At 54.8% G+C, this 22,219-nt stretch overlaps 1 protein-coding gene across 3 annotated transcripts in view; it reads right to left on the reverse strand.

Annotated features, from left to right (window-relative positions):
• NEURL1 (neuralized E3 ubiquitin protein ligase 1) overlaps positions 1–22,219 on the reverse strand; it is an 80,132-nt gene that overhangs the window by 21,723 nt on the left and 36,190 nt on the right. Inside the window, exon 1 of one of the 3 annotated variants that reach the window (XM_023640062.2) lies at positions 12,868–13,111. The exons of 1 other annotated variant lie outside the window; for it this stretch is intronic. In XM_023640062.2, coding sequence (XP_023495830.1) covers positions 12,868–12,901 — 34 coding nt within the window. In that variant the 5' untranslated portion in view covers positions 12,902–13,111. Of the gene's footprint in view, positions 1–9,512; positions 9,630–12,867; positions 13,112–22,219 lie in introns of those variants that run through there. One more of the 3 variants, XM_070221332.1, reaches the window with a different exon arrangement.

Below are 22,219 nucleotides of genomic sequence, written 5' to 3' on the forward strand. Positions count from 1 at the left end.
GTGCCTGCAACATCTCAGACACAGGTGGGCCTCTTCACCGAGTTTCCTAACGGACCTCAGATCTGCCTCAAGAGCACCTGACCAGGGAGGGATACAGCTTTCTTCCACAGACAGCCCTACTGCACCCCAAAACAGGACAGAGTACAGCACAGGGCTTGGTCCAGGAGAAGGCGCTTTACAAACATGAAGCTGGCATCCAGGAGACAGGGCAGAGAGAGGAAAGAATATGGGATGAGGTGTTGGGTGGCTTGTGTCTGTCACTACCTGGCTGTGTGAGCTTGGGGAAGTGACTTCCCCTCTCTGGCACAATGGACGGTCTCCACCCTGTGGCTCTAAGACATCTATCAGCAGCACTGGCAGCATTAATGCGCAGCCTTGGTGGTTGAGGGCAAGGGAGGGGAGGTGTTCATTTCTTCCCCAAGACCCTATGCCACCCATCAGGAAGGGCAGCCCCTGCCCATGCCATCGTCTTAAGGAAAGAGCGACATGGAGGATGGGGAAGATGGAGGCGGGGAAGTGGAAAGCCACAGAATGTGACAGAGGCCTTCTGGGATCAAACTTTGGCCCCTGAGAGGCAGAAATTTAATAACACAGAAAGCTCGGTTAGCATGGGTGTACCCAGAGGCCCTCCACTCCCTAAAGGGGAGGAGGGGTTTCCAGGAAGGAGAGGAAGACGGGGGGGGGGGGGGGGGGGGGGGGGGGGGGGGGCGGGGGGAGTGAGGGAGGGACCCCAGAGGCTAGAAAGCCCAGACTTCAGTCCAGGCTGTATTTGCATTGGTTTGCATAATTTTGCATCTTCGCTTCCTCTTTCCCAGAGGGCCCCAGACACCAGTGTCCGCAGTCCAGGGCCAGCCAGACACCCTGTGTGTCAGCCTCCAGGCCTCCCTGGAGCAGCTTCCTGTATGCGGTGCCCATGAGGAGGGAGGCTGGGGGGGTTGGGGACACAAGGAGGAACTCGCCTTGCTCTCACTAAGGAGAAAAGACTGGAATTGCTAACAGTGCTCAAGGCTTTGAGAACCGCCAAGCAGCGAAGGTTGAAATTGCTCTGAGGAGGCCCAGATAGTCTGGGAAGGCTACCTGGAAGAGGCTGAGTGGCCCCTGGATAGAGCAGAGCAGGGGAGGTCATTCCAGGGAAGGGAATAGTTGGGGTGAAGCACAGAGTGTGGCACTGGCTACAGGTGCCCTGCCTGGAAGAGGTGCCCTTGGGGCTCAGGCCAGCCTAAGACACAGCTTGACTCTTGGTTTTAAAAAAATACCTGCTGGTGAAAGGTAACATTACACATTGTTTAGGGATGTGTACATATGTAGAAATGAAAGCATAAAGGAAAAAAATACCTGCTGGGTGAATGGATAACAGGGTACAGCTATACAATGGAATACTACTCAGCAGTGAAAAAGACAAGAACTACTGATATGAGCAGCAACATGGATAAATGTCAAAATAAGTATGCCGAGTGAAAGAAGGCAGCTTTAAATAAAACATACACGATCCATGGAGTAACTGCAGGGCCTCCCTTCCTTTCAAAGCCTTCCTCTCCCTCCACACTGTCCCACTATATCAATTCTAGGAAACGCACGCTAAGCTACAGTGATAACGAGAGATTGGCAGTCACCTGAGGACGGTGGCGGGAGGGAGGGAGGAATTACTAAGGAGCACAAGGGAGCATTTGGGGTGATGGATGTGTTTCCTATCTTGACGGTGGTGATGGTTTCATGGGTGTACACAAATGACAAAAGCCATCCAGTTACACACTTTAAACATGTGTGGTTTGGTGTATGTCAACTATCCCTCAATAAAGCAGTATTTTAAGCGTGCTGTGCCCAGCAGCTGCTTAGAGCCTCTTCTAGGAGAGGCCTCCCCAGCCTCCACTCAGAACCCAAGGACCAACTGCAGGGCCTCAGCTTCCTTCAAAAAAGCTTCCTCTTCTTCCCATCCATCCCGGCCGGGGTCCTAGGGCCCCGGGTAAAGGTCCAGAAAACACTGGCTCTGGGCAAATATGGTGGAGACGCTGAGGGACCAAAGAGCCAGGCCCTGGAAGCACCATTCCCCAGGGCCTCCCTTCCACAGGGAGGGTGTTGGGTGGGCAAGGGCAGCACAGGCCCAACCACGCTGGCTGCCAGCAGGACCGATGGAGAACAGGGGATGTGGGAACCCTGTTCCCTGGCGGCACGATGTGCACCCGGATGTGTGGCCTCAAAAAGGCATACACATACACCTGTGAGCACATGAAGGTAACCCAGACGCTAGGAGACATGGTGGGAGAGAGACTCTCCCTTAGACCAGGAAGCCCACATTTACATATGAACTGTGTGCACAGGCATGTATTCACGTACACACGGATGCACAAAACAGTACACATAAACACACGCCCAGCACACACAGGCCGTGCACCTAATAACAATGGCGGCCATTCATCAAGAGCTAACACGGGCCAGGCTCTGCACTGGAAGTTCTACACACACTTACTGGTCTCACCCTCACAGCAAACTTAGGAGGGAGGGAGGGACATTCCCAGCCCATTTTACTGATGATGAATCTGAGCCTCAGAGAGACTGAGGGGCTTGCCCAAGGTCACACAGCCACAGGAAGGGGCTCTAGGAGCCAAACCCAGGCAATCTGACTGTAGGGCCTGTGTTTTAACCATTAAGCATTAACAGCCAAGAAAGCACAGGTTTGGTGTGCTGGATGCATTTTTTTTAAATACACATTAAAATATGGTCAAAACTGTAAAATATGGAAAAAATGTTCATCCATGTATCACGTCAAGGCATCTCTTGGAGCATGCTGGGGGAGACGTGGCATTCTAGTATGCTGCTGTCATCACACCTGTGTGGATGCCACCAAAACACAGAAATACACACCATGGGTTGGTTGGTTTGGGCAGGGAAGGACTGGCCCTGAGCTAACATCTGTTGCCAATCTTCCTCTCTTTTTTTTTTCCTTTCCCCAGAGCCCCAGTGCCTGGTTGTATATCCCAGTTGTAAGTCCTTCTAGTTCTTCTATGTGAGCCGCCACCACAGCATGGCAACTGACAGATGGGGGGAGTGGTTCCACGACCAGGAAAGGAACCTGGGCTGCTGAAGTGGTGGGAGCGCCGAACTTTAACCCCTAGGTCATCAGGTCTGGCTGCACACCACGTTTTCATGCACTGCCCTGAGACATGGCTGATAGGATGCAGCACGGTGCAGCCAATGTGGGAAATGGCTTGGCAGTTTCTTATAAAGTTAAACAGCTACCATGCAACTCAGCAGTCACACTCGTGGGCAGTGACCCAAGAGAAATGAAAACACACCCACACAATGACCTGGACACAAAGGTACGGCAGCTTTATTCATAATAACCAAAAACTGGAAACACCTCGAATGTCCTTCAGCAGGTGAATAGACAAAGAAAACGTGGTACATCGCCACAATGAATACTACTCAGCAATAAAAATGAACGGAGCTGTGATACAACGAGAAGGAACCTCAAAAGCAGGCTAAGTGAAAGAGACCAGACTCGAAAGGCCACATGCGGTCTGACTCCATCTGTACAACATTCTGGAAAAAGCAAAATGATAGAGGTAGAAAGATCAGTGGGTATCGGAGTTTGGGGACAGGAAGAGAGGTGACTATGCAGCAGCACAAAGGACGTTTCTATGGTGACAGAAATGTTCTATATCTTAATTGTGGTAGTAGTTACACAACTTAGGCATTTGTCAAAAGTCACTAAATTATATACTTAAAAAGGATGAATTTTATTGTCTATAAATTATATGTCAAAAGCAACAACAATTACAAACCAGACCTTCCTTAAGATGGAGGAGAGGCCGGCTGGAATCCTGACCACCACGGCCCCCATCACCCCACCGCAGTGTTTGGACCACCTTACAGGAGACCCCAAGGCCTGGTCTGCCTGCCGCTCTCAGCCTTAAGTTCCTTCCACACCTGTGAGGCAGGGGTGCTGTTCCCTGCCCGCTCTGGGTACGAGGAGAGCGCTCTGGGAGCTGCGAAGCACCTTCATGGATCCCGGGGCCTGCAAGGTCGCATGCTGCCTCCCTGGGCCCCCAGTGAGGTCTCCGAGGCTGTGAGGACAGCCCTGGATGCAGGGGCTGCCTGGGCACTGTCCTCAGCCCCATCTCTGTATCTCAAGCATGCTGCGTGCTCAACACCCACCAAGCCACCTTTGTAGGGATGACTTGAAAACCCTCTCTGGCCCGCTGAGCATCTCCTGCCCACGGACCACCGTCACTTGCCACTTAGCAGGCCCCAGCTGAAGTCCTGACAGTAACCCACCAGCCCCACCGTGCCCCCCAGGCCCCAGTGGAGTCTTGGAGCATTCCACACCCAACCTGCCAATCCCACCTCAGAAATAAATATCCCTGGGCCCTGCCCGCTCCTGGCCTCCTGTTGCCATGGTCCTAGGCCCCGCCTCATCACTTCTGGAACAAAGGCCAGGACCACCCTGTATAGCCACATAGGCTTCTGTGCTGCACACCTCCGGGGGTGCCATTTTCAAGGACTACAATAGGAATGATGCCCTCAGAGTGTCCAATATGGCAGCCCGGACCTGGGTGAGCACCACCGCCCCACCCCCTGCTGTCCCTGTTTCTGCTGTCTCCCTCTTCCATCTCAGCTGACATTACTATCTAGGAGGAGGAAGGAGAAAGGCAAAATGAATTAATCCTGAGTACGACTCTGATACAAAGTGCCAGAGGGCAGCTGGGGGCAGGGCTTCTTCCCCATACCATCCAAAAGGGTTCCCTTACTGCGCTTTGATGTACACCATGACCCCTTAAGGTCCCCATTCTATAGATGAGTTGCGATTCAAACTGGTTAACCAACTTGCTGAGGTCACACAGTAATTAAGTGGTAGGGCTGGAACCTGAACCCTGATCTTCCAATGCCATGTCCAGAGTCCTTTACGCTACTCAGCATCTAATACTAGAGCTCATTTTCCCCATGAGTCCAAGATGGCAGGCATAGTGGGAAAAGACTGTGTGGAGGAGGTGCTGGTCAGTCCCAGCTGAGGGAGCGGCCACATCAAAGGGCCTCAAGATGCTGGGCCTGCGCACTGCACAACTGCTCCCCCAGTGGCCAACGCTCCTGGGTGGAGCCCCATCTGGCTCACCGCAGAGCTCCTAGGGAGCCCCCGCCCCACTTAGTGACAGTTTTACGAGCTTCTCGGGAGCCACAGTGGGGGCACCTCACTCAGGCGAGGCTGCTGCTGACAAAATGGAAACTCCCCCACAGCCCATTCCTCCTGGGCATTTATGAGCTGCCAGACACAAGCCTACCCAGCCCTCCCGTGACCCTCAGCCAGCTCTGGACCGCATTCCTGCCTCTTGATGGGATCCCAGTGAGAGAGGCCCGGGCACAATGTAGCCTCTTGAGTGAGCTCCCCACTGCCCCAGAACCATGCTGGCAGAGCCCCAGATGCCTGGGCAGGGCTCAGCCGGGCTGCCCAGGAGAGACAGGGAGAGACCAACACTAATGACAATGACCAACCTCTGTGTGGCTTAACAGGCAGTGTCTTCATTATGCCCCCAATGCCACGATGAGACAGGTCCTCGCCAAGGTCACCCAGCCAGAGTAAAGAGCCCAGATCTGAACCCAGCCCGCTGCCTCCAAACCCACAGCTCCGTCACGAACTGTGAGACCTCCAGGAGGCTCAGTGTTCTCATCCGTAAAATAGGGTCACACAGACCTTCTTCATGGGACTCTTGTGAGGATTAAATGAGATGAGGCATGTAAAACTAACTCAGTAAGTGGTTGCCAGAAGAAGAAGAATTGTTATATATAATAGTTGTTAATAATTATATTGATAGTTAATAGTTATTAATAATTATATAACAATACTACTAATAATTATCGCTATTGACATCCATCTGTACTCTCCACCCCTTTGCTCAAGCCGTTGCCCCTGCCCCAGGTATCTTCTCGCCCTGCCCCACCTGCACCTCTCCAAATCCCACCCATGTGTCAAGGCCCAGCTGAATCCCACTGTGTTCAAGATCACCTCCTTCTGAACCCACGGCCCTGAATACCAGTGCTGGCATGATCCTTTGCATCCCCTATGAGGGAGGCTTGTCTCCCTTTCTGGACAATGGGACGGGGCAAAGAGCATGGGCACTGGAGGCAGGAGGCCCTGGCCTCAAACCCTGGCCATGCCACAGATTTGTTGTGTGACTTGGGGCAAGTCGCTTCACCTCTCTGAACCTTGCTTGCTTTCTCCATAAAACAGAGTCATCATAGCTGCCCTGCCCACTTCTCCAGGTTGTTGTGAGGACCCAATGAGTTCACAGATGTGAAAGAATTCTGCAAACTTTAACACCTGATCCCAACATAAGGTCTTATTTTTTCTTATAAAAGCAACCGCCACTGCCATAGGAAATGATCAGCTCCTTTCAGCCCAGTGGGAGGCCGGCCACTTCTGCTTTATCTTATCCCAAACGCCCTAATCCCAGATTGCCAGGTGGCCCTGATTTGGACTAGCTTATATGCATTCATTGAATAGGGCTCTCACTGGGCAGAAGACTTTGGGAGTGAGCTGGAAGGGTGGGAGAGCAGATGGGGAGGGGGCTTGGGTGAGAGATGACTGTAAAACTGGGCAGATGTGAACATCTCCGGGTTTCTTAATGGGGCCCACCCCCCTCACCTGGCTCTTGCCTCCAAGCTTGGCCCAAGCCCATTTCTCTCCTGGGAACCTTTCCTTCCTCATTCCCACCTACCTGCCTGCCTTTCTCTCACCGATCCTTCGGACCTTGATTTTAAAGCTCACTTTCTCCCAGAAGTCTCTCTGGCCCCAGACCATATTAGGGGCCCTGCTATGGACCTTCAGGGACCCCAGCCGCCCCTAACAGAGCATCCAGCACCCAAGCAGCCTTTCTCAACTCTGATTCCTCCACAGAATTAAGCCCAAATGCCCTGGGGCATCCACTGTATGCAACGCCCTGCCTTGTCTTCTCTATACCCAGAAGGGTCTGGTTATGTGCCATCCTTGGGAGAACTGAGAAAAGAGTCACTCAGATCATTTTCTGTCTTCTGGACACTGCTTTCCAGCTAGGAAAGTCTGCAGGGTTATGGGTGTCTGTCTCCCAGAGGCACCGTGAGCCTCCTGAGGGCAGAGGCTGTTGTCTTTTTTTACTGCTGTTTCCCCAGGGCCTAGCTCAGAGCAACAGCAGGTGCTCAGCAAAAGCTGAAGGAATGGCCACCACTCAATTCTTCAGACCCCGGATCAATTGGCAAATGTCCAGGGAGCACCCACTTTGTGCCTTGCCCTGTCTGGTATCCTGGGGAGAAATTAGAGAAAAAGAGACTAAAGGAACAGCTTCCCTTACTGCTCAGCACCAAGATCCCACAACACTTGCCTGACTACAGCCCTGCCTGCTCAAGAACCTTCAATAACTCCCTACTTGCCTGCAGGAAAAAGGAGAAAAGGAAGGTCATGAGAGTTGATTCTTTCCTGTGTGTCAGATACTGCACCTGATGCCGTCCATAAACAAGCTCATCTCACCCTCCCAATCCCGGCAGGATAGGTGTGCATGGGAAGCAGCCTCTAACATGGCCCCAGTGATCCCACATCCACCTCCCGACAGTCATCGCTTTCGTAATCCCCTCCCCTTGCGTGTGAAGTGAACCTAGCAACTGGCTTCTAACGCAGTGAACACGGCTGAAGTAATGGGATGTCACTCCCTAGACCGGGTTATAGAAAACCTTTGACCTCCATCTTAGTTACTCTCTCTCGCCTCCCTTGGGTCTCTCCCTCTGTGGGGAGCCGGCCGCCGTGTCGTGAGGTAGCCCCATGGGGAAACCGAGTGGTGAGGGACCAAGGACTGCCCATAACTATGTGAGTAAGCTGGGCTATGGACCCCTCTCCAGGCAAGCCTTCCGAGGAGACCACAGCCCCGGCCAACAACTTGACTGCAGCCTCCCGAGAGACATTAAGCTGGGGGCACCTCCCTAAACCGTGTCAAGATTCCTGACCCACAGAAACTGTGGGATAGTCAAATGTTCGTTGTTTTAAGCCACTAACTTTTGGGGTAATTTGTTATATAGCAATAGATATGTTATGCAGCAATACAGTATCAATTAGTCCCATTTTATTGATAAGGAAGCAGAGGCTGTGAGAGGTAATAACTTGCCCAAGGTCACATAGCTGGTAAGGGGCAGCACTGGGCTCTGAATTCAGATCTGTCTCGCTGTGCAGCCGTCCTCAGGGAGCCCCAGCTAGCTGGCCAGCATGCTCAGCCCCGCCTCCCCTCCATGATCCCTCCTCCCCACCCTAGTCAGTTTCTCCATGACCGCTGCAGCCCCCATGTATGTACACCTTTGCTGCATGATTAGCACCCTATCGTCTCCTCCAGGGCGCCAGGCTAGGCATCCAGAGGCCCTGCTGCTCCCTGGAAGACTGAAGGAATTCATGACAATGAGGAGGCGAAGGAGAGTGGCAGGGAGTGGGCAGCATCGCACCTTCGTAGCCAAGTTCATCTTCACCCTGAGCCTCCTGCTCATTCACTCGGCGACATCCCAGTCTCTGACATGTCCAGCTGCCAGATGTGCATGCAGCTGTGCCTCCCAACATCCTCACTGCTGGGAGGGGACCAGAAGGGGATTCCAGATGCTAACTATTCCGGGTTCCGCTCCCTGTCCCTGTCTTCCCAGTGCCTCCCCCAAACCTGCCAGGCCTGAGAGAATGAGGGGGAGCGTGGCTCAGTCACATAAGTCCACACACCATGCAGACCATCGCCCTTAGTTCCCCTTACACAAATCCACACTCACTCGTGTGTAGGTGCGTGTACACACACAGCCAGTGGGTATGTCTAATGGCGAACACAAGCACCCAGGGAATATTCTGTCCCAGGGGCCTACCACGGCTGGAAGAGGCAGAAGATGCAATCTGGGTCCTTAGAGACAGCCAGGCACGTGTGTGTGTATGCACTCGTGAGCACCCACAGCCTGGAGGAGCCTCCGTGGAAACCTTCACAGAGGTACATCCACCAACAGAGAGCTTACTATGCAGCAGGTGGGTGGCCCTTTTTGCCCATTGGTTCACTTAATCCTTTCTACAGCCCTTCAGCGTAAATCTTACCATCCCCACCTTCAGAAGTGGACACTGAGACTCAGACTCAGATGAAGGGACTGACCCAAAGTCACACAGCCAGTAAAAGTGGAACAGGATTCGAACTCTCACCAAGAACACAGCCCACCTTACCCTTCCTCTCCAGCCTCGTCTGGCTTTATTGCCCAGCTCAGGCTGCACATCTGAAGCCGTCTCTGACAGCCGCATCCCACCTGCCCCGTCACGCCACCTGCAGCTCCAGTGTCACGTGGTCCAGCAGCCAGGGCCTGTACCCCACACTATTCCCTCTCGCTCACTGACCAAGCGTCTGCTAGTGCCCATTGTGTGCCAGGCACTGGGCTGGGTTAAGACGGGTTAATACGGAGATGGATCCACCTGATCCACACCCTCCCAGAGCCCACAGCACGAGTGGGGTGTGTGTGCATGTGCACACATATGTTCACACACGTACCTGCCCGCTCTGGTGAGCTCACCTCGGCCTAAGCCTCCAGAGCTGCTGCCAGGAGTCAGACGGCTCCCTCTGAGCTAATCCCGGGTCTCAGAAGGCCCCTTGATACCCTTTCCGTGCTGTATGTTTGAGAATTAAGGAACCCAAGGAGAAGAAGTGGGGGGTCAGCTGTGGAAGGAACAAGACCTGGCTTCCCCTCTGAGCCACCAGCTATGTGACCTCAGCCGGACATTTCCCTTCCTGGGCCACAGCATCCCCTCTGTGAAAGGACATGGTGGGAACCAATCTCTCAGCCCCCTGCACCCCAGCATCTAGGGTTTGTTGGTCCAGAGACCAACCTAGATGTGGCCATGTACATCTGGGTGCATTTGTGTGTGTCATCGGCACATCAACCCCTCAGCAACGGGTCCATCCTTCCCTGGGGGGAGTGGTGAAGGAGGCACAGGAGGAAGCAGAAGGAAGGGGAGGGCAGGGGAGGGAAGGGGAGGGGAGGCATCCCAGTATTGCTGCTGCCTCCCTCTGTGCTCTCCCCACCCCCATCCTGCCCTCAAGACTGGGAACAGCTCTGGAAATCTGCCCGATGAAAGAGATCAAGCATGTAACTGCCGAAATCATTTTCCAAATGGTAATTAATTTCTCCCATGGGTCCCCTGCCAGGCTGGTCCCAGAGGAACCTGACTCGTCACCACCAGCCCTACCACACACACACACACACACTCACACACACACAAACACACTCTCAAACACACACACACAACTCGTGCAGAAACAGTGACATCTGCAGAATAACAAGGACATGTCACAGGCAGAGTACCACAAACGTGGCTGCTCACACATGGAAACGCAGACACAACAACACGAAATCCCCTGAACATTACACAGATAGATACACTTACACATCAAACACAAATACACAATCTGTAGACACCAGAAACACAGCCAGCCAGAACATGTCCACAAACACACTAGATAAACTCCACACACACACAGTCTCGGGTTACTCTGTCACTTTCCCTTCACCTCTCACTGTCACCAAGCCATCTAAAATCTTCAGCTTGAACCAGCCCACAGTGAAAATAACATCAAGAACTATGTAACTACGTCTTAGGGAGTCAGGCGGTGGGCTGAGTGCGCCCGTGGGAAGGAGGAACCCCCCTGCATCTCTCACTTCCCCCAACTCACCGCCCAGGAGGAGGTGAAACCAGAGCCACCAGGGCAGCCCGTGCACAGGTGTGGGCACACGTAGGTGTGGACATGGGTGAGGACACGTGAGGACATGCACCCAGGGGTTCTGGCTAAGGTGCTCTGTGGGTACAGGGAAATACCCCCTCTCCACAACCCCCACCCCCATCTCTGGCTCATGTTGATGGTAGGCTGAGGCGGGGCCAGACCGCTTAGCAAGGGCCCAGCCTGAGTAGGGTGGTCCTGGCAAGCGGGTGGCCATCAAGGCAGATGAGACTTTTAATTAGCACTCACCAGTGGCCACCCAGCCTGGACGCCCAACTCCTAGAGTTCCCAGCATACCCCAAGTTATCCTCCTGTCCCACGGGGGAAGGGAGGGAATATGACCCTGGCCTCAGAATGCCTTTCTAAGCCCTTTTGCTTTTGCGCATGTTAAGTCGTTGCTCACATTGTCTTGTGTAACCCTCACAATAATCCTATGAGGAGGGTACTATTATTAGCCCCACTGACAGATGAGAAAACCGAGGCTCAGGAAGACACTCGCTGTAACGCACGTCTACCTACTCCAGAGCATGAGCTTTTGACGACCACCTACCATCTCGGGTGGTCTCGGGGTCCTCCCTCCCCTCTGAAGTCTGTGCTCCCACACAGCTGGGGGACAGCGTGCTGCGTCCTGAGCCTGTTCTGAAGGCCTCTAAGTCCTTCCCAGGCCACAGGCTTGCCCAAGTCTGACTCCAGTGGAAAATGCCAGTTGGCCCAGACCCTCTGCCAACAGGCCCCGCTGGGGCCAATGAGCCCTGAGAGGAGCTCCCGTCCCACAGACGGGCAGGGCCAGGCCCAGGTCAGCCCAGCCCGAGTCTCAGGCCAAGGCCCAGGCCACTGGCACTGCCCCTGGCCAGCTCCAGATTATGTGTCTTCAGGGCCTTCCATCTGTCACTTATCCCTCCAGGCCCAGGACAAAATTCATTTCCTTTTAAGAGAGCCAATGACTTGCTTTTCCCATGTCTCCTTCCATGCCTTTTTCTTTTTTAATTAGAAATTACTCTCTCAAAGTCCAGCACCTAGAAGGGGGAAGCCACCTGGTCACCAGTCCTGGCCACAGCTTCCCACTCACTCCTGCCATCACCGTCCTTCCTTCTTGGGCCTCTCCCAGGGTGCCAGTGCCCACTGGACCCAGCAGATGGAGGCTGCCCCATCTCCTAATACCCTGTCCGAGGGGGGAGGAGGGGCCACAGGGGAGTGTGGCAGGGACTCCGCAAGGTCAGCCCAGACTGTTCTAGAGTCAGCCAGTTTGTACAGGAACCCCAGCTCCCGGGGCCCAGCGATGACAAAGCAAGTCCCTGGGAAGGTTTCCCCTTGTGGGTCTGGTGTCACATCGTCCATGTTACTCCTAAGACCACAGCGCTCAAGCCAGGCAGATGAGGGCACAGGAGTCGGGCATGCAGGAGTCTGCAAGTAGGGAGCCAGCTGGTGCTCCTCCCTTCCACCCCTTCACCTGCCTGCCTGTCGGTCTGGTCTGTGGACGTGAACCCCAGGGGTCAGAAGTTCACTGGCCTCCCCAGCAGAGTGCATATTTTGAGAACCACAGAGGTAAGGCAATGTAGGGGGCTGTCACTTGCTTACCCACGTGCTTAAGCACAGACTGGCACAGGTACACAGCCACAGATACCTCCAATGCACACTCATGAGCACAGACATGCACACATCCTCATGCACACACATGTGTGCCCGCACATCTCTCCACGGCTCCATCATGGAACACAGCGCTGACCTCCATGGCCTGCATCCCAGGACTCACAAACAGGTCCCCCCCCCCCCCGCCCCAGCTGTCTAACTGTGATTTTCCTTAGTTCTAGGAGAGGAGGGTATGGACCTCACATCCTACTTAGGGGCTGGTCAGCACCCTGGGGAGGTAAGAGGACAAGGAGACTTTGCGGGGAGTCTCAGCTGCCTGACCTCGCCAGCTGCCAGGGAAAGCCCCCTTTCCTGCTTTTCCCAGGCCCACTGCTTTCCCCCACCCAAAGGCGCCCCCTCCCATGGTCCTGGAGCCCACCAAGGAGTGAAGAGGCAGGGGGCTGACCATACCCTCAGCCCCAGTGCTCCTGGCCCCAGCCTCCCCAGGTGGTCCCCAGGCTGGGGATGGGCGGACCCCCCCAGTCATCAGCTGGGGCCTTACCGTGGAGGGTGCTCCGGGTGATCTGTCCCCCCATCACGGGCAGCGGGCAGTACAGCCACCTCCGTTTAGCCGGCTGGCCTCGTCACGGAGCCGCCCTGGCCGCCAGCTCCCCTCCTCCTGCCCCCCCTCCTCCCCCGCGGCCGGCAGCCGGCATGGCAGGGCCGAGCCCACCCCTCCCGTGCCCCCACGCACTCCCTCCCGCACACGGCCGCCAGCCCGCGAGGCCGGCCACACACGCACACACGCACACACGCACACCCCTCTGGCCCTGCTCACTGCTGCCTCCCAGCTCCCACCCACTCCCGGAGCCTCCCCCACCTCCCCGCGCTGGTAAAGGCGATGGGATCTGTCATGTTTATTTACATAAGGAGGAGGAGACTAGAGGCTTCCTGAAATAGCCAAGCTCCAGAAAGCGCTGGAGATGCCCCAGCCGGAGCAGACACATAAACACACACACACACACACACACACATGCACCTATGCACATTCCCCATCACACCCCTCATCACAGATACACACACACACACACACACAACCTCACCATTCACCCACGCCTTCAGCCCTTTACATGCCATCACGCACCTACAACATGTGGACACTGGGCAAGGCAATGAGGATACCATGGTGAGCAAAACAGACCTTGTCCCTGCCCGCAAGAGGCTTACAGTCTGGCTGGTGAAGCTTAACAACAAACAGCGAACACTGCTTCTATCTTCCTCCAGGCTCTACTGAGAGCGCTGTAGGAGTATTAACTCCTTTGGTCCTCCTGGGCTGAATGATGAGTTCAGTATTATTGTTATTATCAATAGGAACCATTATTATGATTATCTTACAAATGAAAAAACTGAAACAGAGAGAAGCGATGGACCTAGAAAGCAGCAGGGCTGGGATGCAAACCCAGGCAGTATGGCACTGGAATCCACGCTTTGATTCCCGCACCAAACCATCCCTTTAATCATAAATACATATGAACCTAGGCCAAAGTATGCAGACCACATCACCTGTCTACACCCTGTCACACGTACGTGCACAAACACAGGTTCATAAGCACTCGCAAGCATTCACCGTTGTACCCACTTAGCCACATACTGCCCACCAGGCGCATACTTACATGGTTACGTACACACTTTGCAATGTACACTCAACACACGCACCCTCCCACAAACTCACACAGTCTCTGGAGAAATCTTGAGTGTGGAACCTGGCACCCCACATGCAGGGCTGAGTGAAGGTGCAGACAGAGAAGGCAGGAAGGCAGGAAGGCAGGCCCCCTAGCGCTGGGCAAGCATGCTGGGAGCCCCAGGGCATCACCAGAAGAGCAGCCCCCCGTGCACTGAGCACTCACTGTGCACCAGGCACTGCGTGCACTATCTGATTTATATTCTGGGTGGCAGGGGCTGCTGTTATGTCCATTTTACAGAAAAGAGAGTGGAGGCTCCAAAAGGCTCAGGAACTTGCCTGATGTTACCCAGCAGGTCAGAGACAGAGCCAGGACTCAGGCCTGGGTCCGTGGGACAATTGCACAGTCCATCACCCATCACAGGATCTCTGCAGGACAGGGGCCTCTCCCAGGAAAACAGGACAGCTCCCTCCTCTCAGGCCCTGGCCCAGCCCCCAGCCCCTGTCCTCAGGGTCAGGGATCTGGGTTCCCAGGGAAAGATCTGGGTGGGGAGGGAAAGCCAGAGGGCAGAGGGGTGGGGGCTGGGGAGAGAGCCGTGGGAAAGGCGGGGGCCATCTCCTATCAGATGGAACTCAGAGGTCTGGCACTGTGAGGGGCTGTGCTGGGCCCTGAGCCCCCGCCGCACGACCCTGTTGCTGCCACCCTGTGTGGGTCTGGAGAAGGGGGAGGAGCATTCAGTCCTGACCAAGGGTCATCAGCCAGAGGGCTGGGCAGGCCCTGGGGGAAAGTGCCCACAAGCCCGGCGCGCTAATCCTTCTCTCAGGCCAAAGGTGTGCCTGACTCTTCTCCCTGGGAGAAGCTGCCACACTGATTCCACAAACAGCTGCCCCTTTCTACAGGCATGTGCTCACCTGTGGCTGTGCACAGCCACACGTATGTGCACACACGCTCCATGGCACACACACCCAGGTCCTCTGGGGGAGGGAGGCTGAGCCAAAGTCTGACCGAGAGGAAATAACCCAAACACCTTTGTGGGGAAAATAAACATAATAATAGCCAACACAAGGCCTGACTGTGTGCCAGGCTGTTCTGAGCACATTACACATATTAACTCGTTCAACCCTCATGACAGGGGCCTGGTGGCGCAGCAGTTAAGTTCACACATTCCACTTCGGCAGCCCGGGGTTCACCAGCCCAGATCCCGGGTGTGGACACGGCACTGCTTGGCAAGCCATGCTGTGGCAGGCATCCCACATATAAAGTAGAGGAAGATGGCCACAGATGTTAGCTCCGTGCCAGTCTTCCTCAGCAAAAAGAGGAGTATGGGCAGCAGATGTTAGCTCAGGGCTAATCTTCCTCAAAAAAAAAAAAAAATCCTCATGACAACCCTAAGAGATAGGTGGCATTTTTATGCCCATTTTACAGATGAGGAAACTAAGGCAAAAAGCGGCTGCTCTGGAGGCTGTTCCTGCAGCAGCAGAGTCAACCCCTCTCATCCTGCCTGCTTTCTAATGCACCTGGCTGGGCCTTTCCCCACCAACCGCTCCCACATGGCCAGCCTGGTCTTCCCACCCCCAGAGCACTGAAACCACCTCTTCTGGGAAGCCTTCTTAGGGCCCTCGGTGCAGAATGAGTCCCGCTTCTTGGAGCTTGTCTCTCCTCTGAGCCCGAGCTATGCCTCTCCCATCCCATCTTACGCTGCCCTTCACAGAAATAGCCATGGCCTAGCTGCGGCCTTGTCTGCCTGCCCTGGCTTCTCCTGCATGCATCTCAACAATTCAACTTGACCAGCATTTATTGAATGCCTACTAAGTGCCAGACACTAAGCTGGGGATGCAATGGTGATCAACAATAGATAGGTCCCGGCTCTCGTGGACTTACAGTCCAGAGGGAGACAGACATTTATCATGTAGTCTCACTAAGGAACATTTCATCACAGTCCCAGAAGTGTTCTGAAAGAGAAGAGCAAGGTTCTGGGGGCTCAGGGCATGCCTTTCTGAAAAGCAATGGTGAAGGAAAGGTAGGCATGTCCATGGGTTATAGAGGTAAGTTAGGGGAGAGAGTGCTCCAGAGACTGAGCACAACATGTGCAAAGGCCCTGTGGCTGGAGGGAGCCCTGCACATTCAAGAAGCAAGGTTGGTATCGCTGGAGCAGGGATGGTAGAGGACCTGGGGAAATTTTCTGGTGGCAGGCCAAGGTGGTCTGGGGACACACCAGGAGGGCCTCAAAGAGCAGGGTGAAGAATCTGGCCTTCTTTCTGAGAGCAATAGGGAACCCCGGACAGGTTTCAGCAGGGGGGAAACAAGACCAGACCTGTGTTTCTAAAAGGTCACTCTGCCATCTGGTGTGGAGAATGCATAGGAGGAGGCAAAGGTACTAGGGGAGAAAGCAGCACCATCCAGCAAGGTCGGGCCTGTACCCGACACAGCTCACTCCCCGAGGCCTAGCATCGTGCCTGCACAGAGCAGTTGCTCAGAAAATATCTCATGAATAGAACTGAATTCATGTAACTTTCTGGAGACAGGATGGGGTGGAGGGGTGGGGGGAGAGTAACCAAGCAGGGATGGGGACAGGGTGAAGGCTCAGCAAACCGGGAGTCCTGCAGGTGGGCAGCAGCCCTCGCTCAGAATGGAGTAGAGAACTGGCAGGCACAGCCTGGGCGGCTCCTGGGCCTTCACACGCTACTGTCTGGAAGGCTTGTCCAGCAGACATGGGTCCTCTTTCCTACAACCTACTTCCCCAGTTTAAACAGGAAGTGGCAATGTCCTGGGTCTGAGGGCCCCCCCACCCCACCTCCCCAGAGCAGTGTCCAGGCCTCTATAGAAGCTGTGGCAGCCAGCGTTGTACCTCTCCTGTTTTATTCATTGGGGCATCACATACAATTTCATAAAGGATTCTGTTACTATACATAAGGCTGAGAGAACCACTGACCTACATCATTCATTCATTCACTGAGTGCCAATTGTAGACCCGGTGGTGGGCAAGACCCAACTTCCACCCTTCAGAAGCCAAGCAGGAGCCATGCTGGGATCAAGGAACGAGGTTACTTTGGCTGTGGTAGAATTATTATTTCTGTTCTGTAGCCAGAAGGGATGTGAAAGGGGATGTGAAAGGATAGAAAGGACATGAAAGAGGAATGGAGAATCTAGAAGCAAACCTACAGAAGAGGTTATAAATGCTACCGTTTATTGGACACTTACTGTGTGCCAGGCACCATGCTGGGCATTTCACACACATAATCTCACCTAATCCCCACAACATGCCTGCAGGATTATAATCATCCCCATCCTGCAGGCTGTGAAACTGAGGCTCAGAGAGAGAACGCTGAAGGCAAGACAAGCCAGAGCTCAAACCCAGAACTGCCTGCATCAAAACTCATGCTCTATCCAAAAAATGTCAAAGGGCAAGGGCTCTTCTTGCTTACAGAAGAGAAAACAAGGGGAAGATGGACCTTCTGAAGAGATCAGAAGGGTTCCAGGCAGAGGCAGAGCCTAGGAGTTTTCCAGTAGACAGGAGGTGACGTCCCAGGGATGGAGCCTAAATGAAGGCAGAAGAGATCAAGCACTGGCATAAGACCGGACTTCCCGCCTGCTAACAGGCGAGCCCATCCTGGAAACCTTGCAGAAGGTAGACCTGTCTGTGCCCTGGGTGGGGGCTGTAATGCCTCAGAGCCCACAGGCAGAAGGCAGGGCTGGATGTGTCCTTGGGAAGCAACTCATTCTGAGAGAAACCCTGCTGGGCTTCAGAAAGAACCCCTCTCTTTCTGGCTAGCCACTGGCTGCATCTGCTCTCTGGCCCCATCGAGGGACCCTCCACCCCCTTGGCTCTCTGAACCCCCTCAGCCCCCCAGACCCTCCCCACCAGGGCCTTCCTCCTCCCCCTGCCATCTCGCTGTCTCCTGACCCCTTTCTGCCTGCTCCTCTTCCCTCTTGGGCACCATCTTGTTCTCCACGGTAGGCTACTCAGCTCAAGTCTCTCCTCACCAAGTCCTTTCTCATCCATGTCCCCAAAGGCCCAGCACCCACACCCCTAGGCTGAGCCTGCCTTCTCAGAACATAAAGTATAGGGCAGACCCAGAAACTGCAGAACAAAACATAGAACAAGTTCACTGGACAATAGAAACCATCGGAATCGCAGACTCCAAGATCTCTGAGGGGAAGGAGCCCCAAGAGAGCACCGGGTCCAGCCACTGCCTTCAGGCAGCCCAAGAAGTAACTTGCCCATTATACAGGTGTAGCAAAGGAGGCCTGGTACGTTGTAGGCTTTCGCATGGTCACACAGTGGGTAGAGGGTAAGGAGGCCTTGAACTCAGGTCTAACGTCTTCTGGAGCTTAATATGACATACAGGTCAGGGCATCAGAAGGCACAGAAGACAAGACTGGTCAAGGAGAAGCGATAAGTTCTCTTTATGAGATGGGCAGAGGGGCCTGGTGTCTGGAGAGGTCCATAGAGATGGGTCAGGGAGGGGAGATGGCCCTGCTGGGGAGGAGCTGGGACGCAGCTTCTGGTTGCTATAGTGTCTTTCTCATCAAGAACAAGGGATAATTTGATTGAACTGATGAGTCACCTAGCATTTAGGGCTTAAGGCCAGTCTGCCAGGGTCATCCTCCCTACCCTGTTAGACGGGACCTGTAGCTGGAGAATAGGGAGCAGCGAACCCCTCCCATGCCCAGAACCAGGATGAGAATGGAGGCTGCCGCCTGGGGCCTGGAAGGAAAAGCAATGTGCGTGGAGACGAGGACAAAGACACAGAGAGAGGCAGAGACAGAGGGCACGAGCTGTGTGCTGCAGAGAAACTGAAGCCAAGGAGCCCTTAGGGCGTCGTCCTCTGGGGCTGGGACAGGTGCCCCAGCAGTGACAGCTGCCAGCCGCCCAGGATGATGGGAACACAACAGGTGTGGAGGCGGGGGCGGAGACCAAAAGGGAATCTGAGAAAACAGCCTGGAGCTGGGCGCCCCTCCCAGGCCCCGGGCCCAGGGCCAAGCAGCCCTTTCTTAAACCCTCCAGGACACAAACACACCTCCTCCTGCTCCCCAGGTCCGGGCCGCAGGGCCATCCCAGCCAGCCTGCACTAGACAGAGGGATCACCATCCATGCCAGGCAGAAAGGACAGAACAAGGAAGAAACCAGGTTTCAAATCCCAGAACAGAGTGTGCCAGATGGAGGCCACACCCTCAGAATCCCCAGCAGGAAGCAAACATTTGCCTGTGATAAGATCTATGTCACTGGCCAGGAAGGGTGGGTGATGGGCCCACCCCACCCTCATGGAGGGTGGGAGCTCTGGTCTTGAGATCAGACAGGCAAGCTCGCCTGCTACTTAACTGGGCAAGCCACCAAGCTTCTCCAAACCCAGTACTTGGCCCAACAAGTAATAGTAACTGTCGCTGTCAATGTTGTTGTTCAGAGACCCAGAGAACTCGGGAATCCAGGTAAAACCTGGAGGGGCTGAGATCCCTGCCCCAACCTCAGAGAGGAGTGACTTAGGATGCAGGATACGAGTACAGCACTAAGTATAAATGTTACATCAAGGAGAAGAAGGGGGTATCAGCTGTGAGAGATAATGACTGCCTTCAGCATCCCGCCAGCACCGTCAGCTCAGCACCGCTCACCTTGCACCAGTCTCTGCTCTAAGCCGTATTCGTATCATCGCACGCATGCCTTATATGCAAATGCCGTTTCAGAGTGCTGGGTAACAGCAGGTTCTCCTAAGTAGGCAGATTAAACATCGTCCCTTGTCACCTGGTTAGTGCTCTGCTTTTGTTCAGGGGTAGAATGAATTTTAAACTTGAAGCCAGCCCTTGTCTCAATGATCACAGGTGATAAATGACGAGGGTCTGAATTCATAAGATGCTCCCTAAATTATAACCTTGCTGAGGAGGCTGAGGAAGGGCAGACAAGGAGACATTTATGGGGGAGGTGAGGCAGAGAGATGAGGAGACCCAAGGTGACGCAGGAGACAGGACACGTGTGCTGGAGCAAGGCATGAGCCTCCTCCCTCGGAGATGTGTAAACACACTGGGCTGATCCTGCTGGGCCTGCCCGGATTATGAGAAAAGCTGGAGCCAACAAGCAGGAGGTTCAATCCCCTCTCAGCAGGCAGAGAGCACCCTCCTCCACCCCACCCACCCCCTCACTTCCTCCCTCCCCCGCCCCCGTCTCTTTCGTTCTCACACACATTCACACACACACCTTTAGCCCCCATGGCTCAGCCAGGACTCCCGCTGCCCACCTCTTCTGGTGCTCAGCCCCCAGCCCACTGAGGCCACCCTCAGGCTGGGAGGGCCCCCTAGGGCCCCTTCAGCCCACCCTCCTGCCTCTGAGAAGCCTGCTTCCTCGGGCTCTCTCCTGCTTCCTGCCCCTCCCAGGTCCGGCTTACCGAGGGATGGCAGAGCCCAGGACCAGCTGACTTGTCCCCTACCTCTACTCCTGCACCCTGGCCCTGGCCCCGCCTCCCCCCACTGCTGGGGCCTCTCACTCCAACACTCGGTCTCAGACATTGGGCCTTAGTGGGCACGAGAGAGTGACGGTGCAGGACCCCACAAGGGCCAGGCCCTGGGGCTGGGGCACCCCCAATAGCAGCACTGTTGGCCAAACCCCAATAACCTGACAACACTAAATATGAGTCATTGCCACCACTTAGAACATGTCTACACCAGGTGCTTCACAGGTGGTGGTGAAGAGTAGGCTCTGGAGTCAGACTGCCTGGGTTCAAATTCCAGTTCTAACCCCCATTTGGTGTCTATTTCCTTTGCTGAAAATGGGGTTGATGACGACAGTGCCTACTTCATAGGGCTGCTGGGGGACGAAGTGAGTTCACACACATAGTGTGCTCAGAACAGTGTGGAACGCACAGGAAGTGCCACATCCACGACAGTCCTGTGGATGAGACACCTGCATCCTGAACTCAACACAGAGGCCCCGGCCTTACCCCAGCTCGCAGATGAGAACCCGGGACACAGAGTGGGAAATGGCAGCGTTGGGATTGGACCATGGGCCAGCTGGCCTCTGGAGCCTGCGCTCCTAAGCACTGCACAGGGCACCTCCCAGGACGGTGGGCAGCGGATACTGTCCAAGCAAATGGTCACGGGGACAGCTTTGGAGAGGACCGGGCTGCTGACCAGGCCAGATCCGGGAAGCCATTCAGCAGAGCAGAAGGCTGAGCTGAGAGTCCCAGGGGCTGTCGGAGGACGGGTGGGGCCCGAGGTCCCAGAATCCCCAGCCCAAGAGAGAGGCCTCTCCCCAGAGCTGCTCCACCAGCCGCCCCGGGGCCTCTGTCCCTCAGAGCTCCTCAGTCCCACCGGGCCTGGCGGCCTCCCCACCACACAGTGGTCTCTGACCTGGCTCCCCTGAAGGCCTTTACCCCATCAGTGAGGGTCTCAGCACCTCCTCCTCCTGCAAAAATTAGGCAGAAACTAAGACAAATAAGGACCCAGACCAATCAAGAAAATTACATCTACTTCCGGCATCTTGAAACCCCTGCTCTGGGCCCCCAGAGGCAGTGGCGCGGGGAACGGAAAATGGAGGCTCTAGGAAGCCAAACACTGCGTCCCAGGTCACACAGCTAATACGCAGCTAAGCCGGGATTTGCACGCATGTCTACCAGACATCAGAGTCCAGGCACTTGCCTCTCTGCCAAGTGGCCTCCGGGAATAACGACCCAGTGCTTAAAAGAGACAAAACACTTTCACCAAAATCTTACTGGATTTGCAAATGCACCCTATGAGGGACCACAGGGCAGATGCTCATCCCTTTTAATACATGAGAAAAACAGAGAGGCTCAAGGAGATAGAAATGAATTGCCAAAGCTAGAAAGCGCCCAAGCTCGGTCCAGAACCCAGATCTCAGACTCAGGAGTCCAAGGTCCTGGGCTTTGTCAATTACACAGTGCTGCCCTGAGAAAAGCCGCCTTCAATTATATAAACACGGCATCAGTCGGAGGGGCCCAGGGTCGGCACAGGCACAAACACAAAACTGTTGATCCCAATGTGAGCCAGTTCTGGACTCGGGCTGTGGTGTTTCCACAGTCGTTGTCCTGCCCCCACCCACAGGCCCGACCCCGCCCACTCTGGCACTTCCACACTGGGGAGTCCAAGGGGACTCTGAGCTCCAGGACCCAGGGCTTTACACCACACACGCGTGCAACGGGGAACTGGCAGATGAATGCAGGGGGGGCCCAGCCCTCACAGGCCCTGAGACACAAACCCGAAAATGCTCTGGAAAGAGAAAGGGAA

Source organism: Equus caballus, chromosome 1 (genome assembly GCF_041296265.1).
Source record: "Equus caballus isolate H_3958 breed thoroughbred chromosome 1, TB-T2T, whole genome shotgun sequence".
Classification (NCBI taxonomy): Eukaryota; Metazoa; Chordata; class Mammalia; order Perissodactyla; family Equidae; genus Equus; species Equus caballus.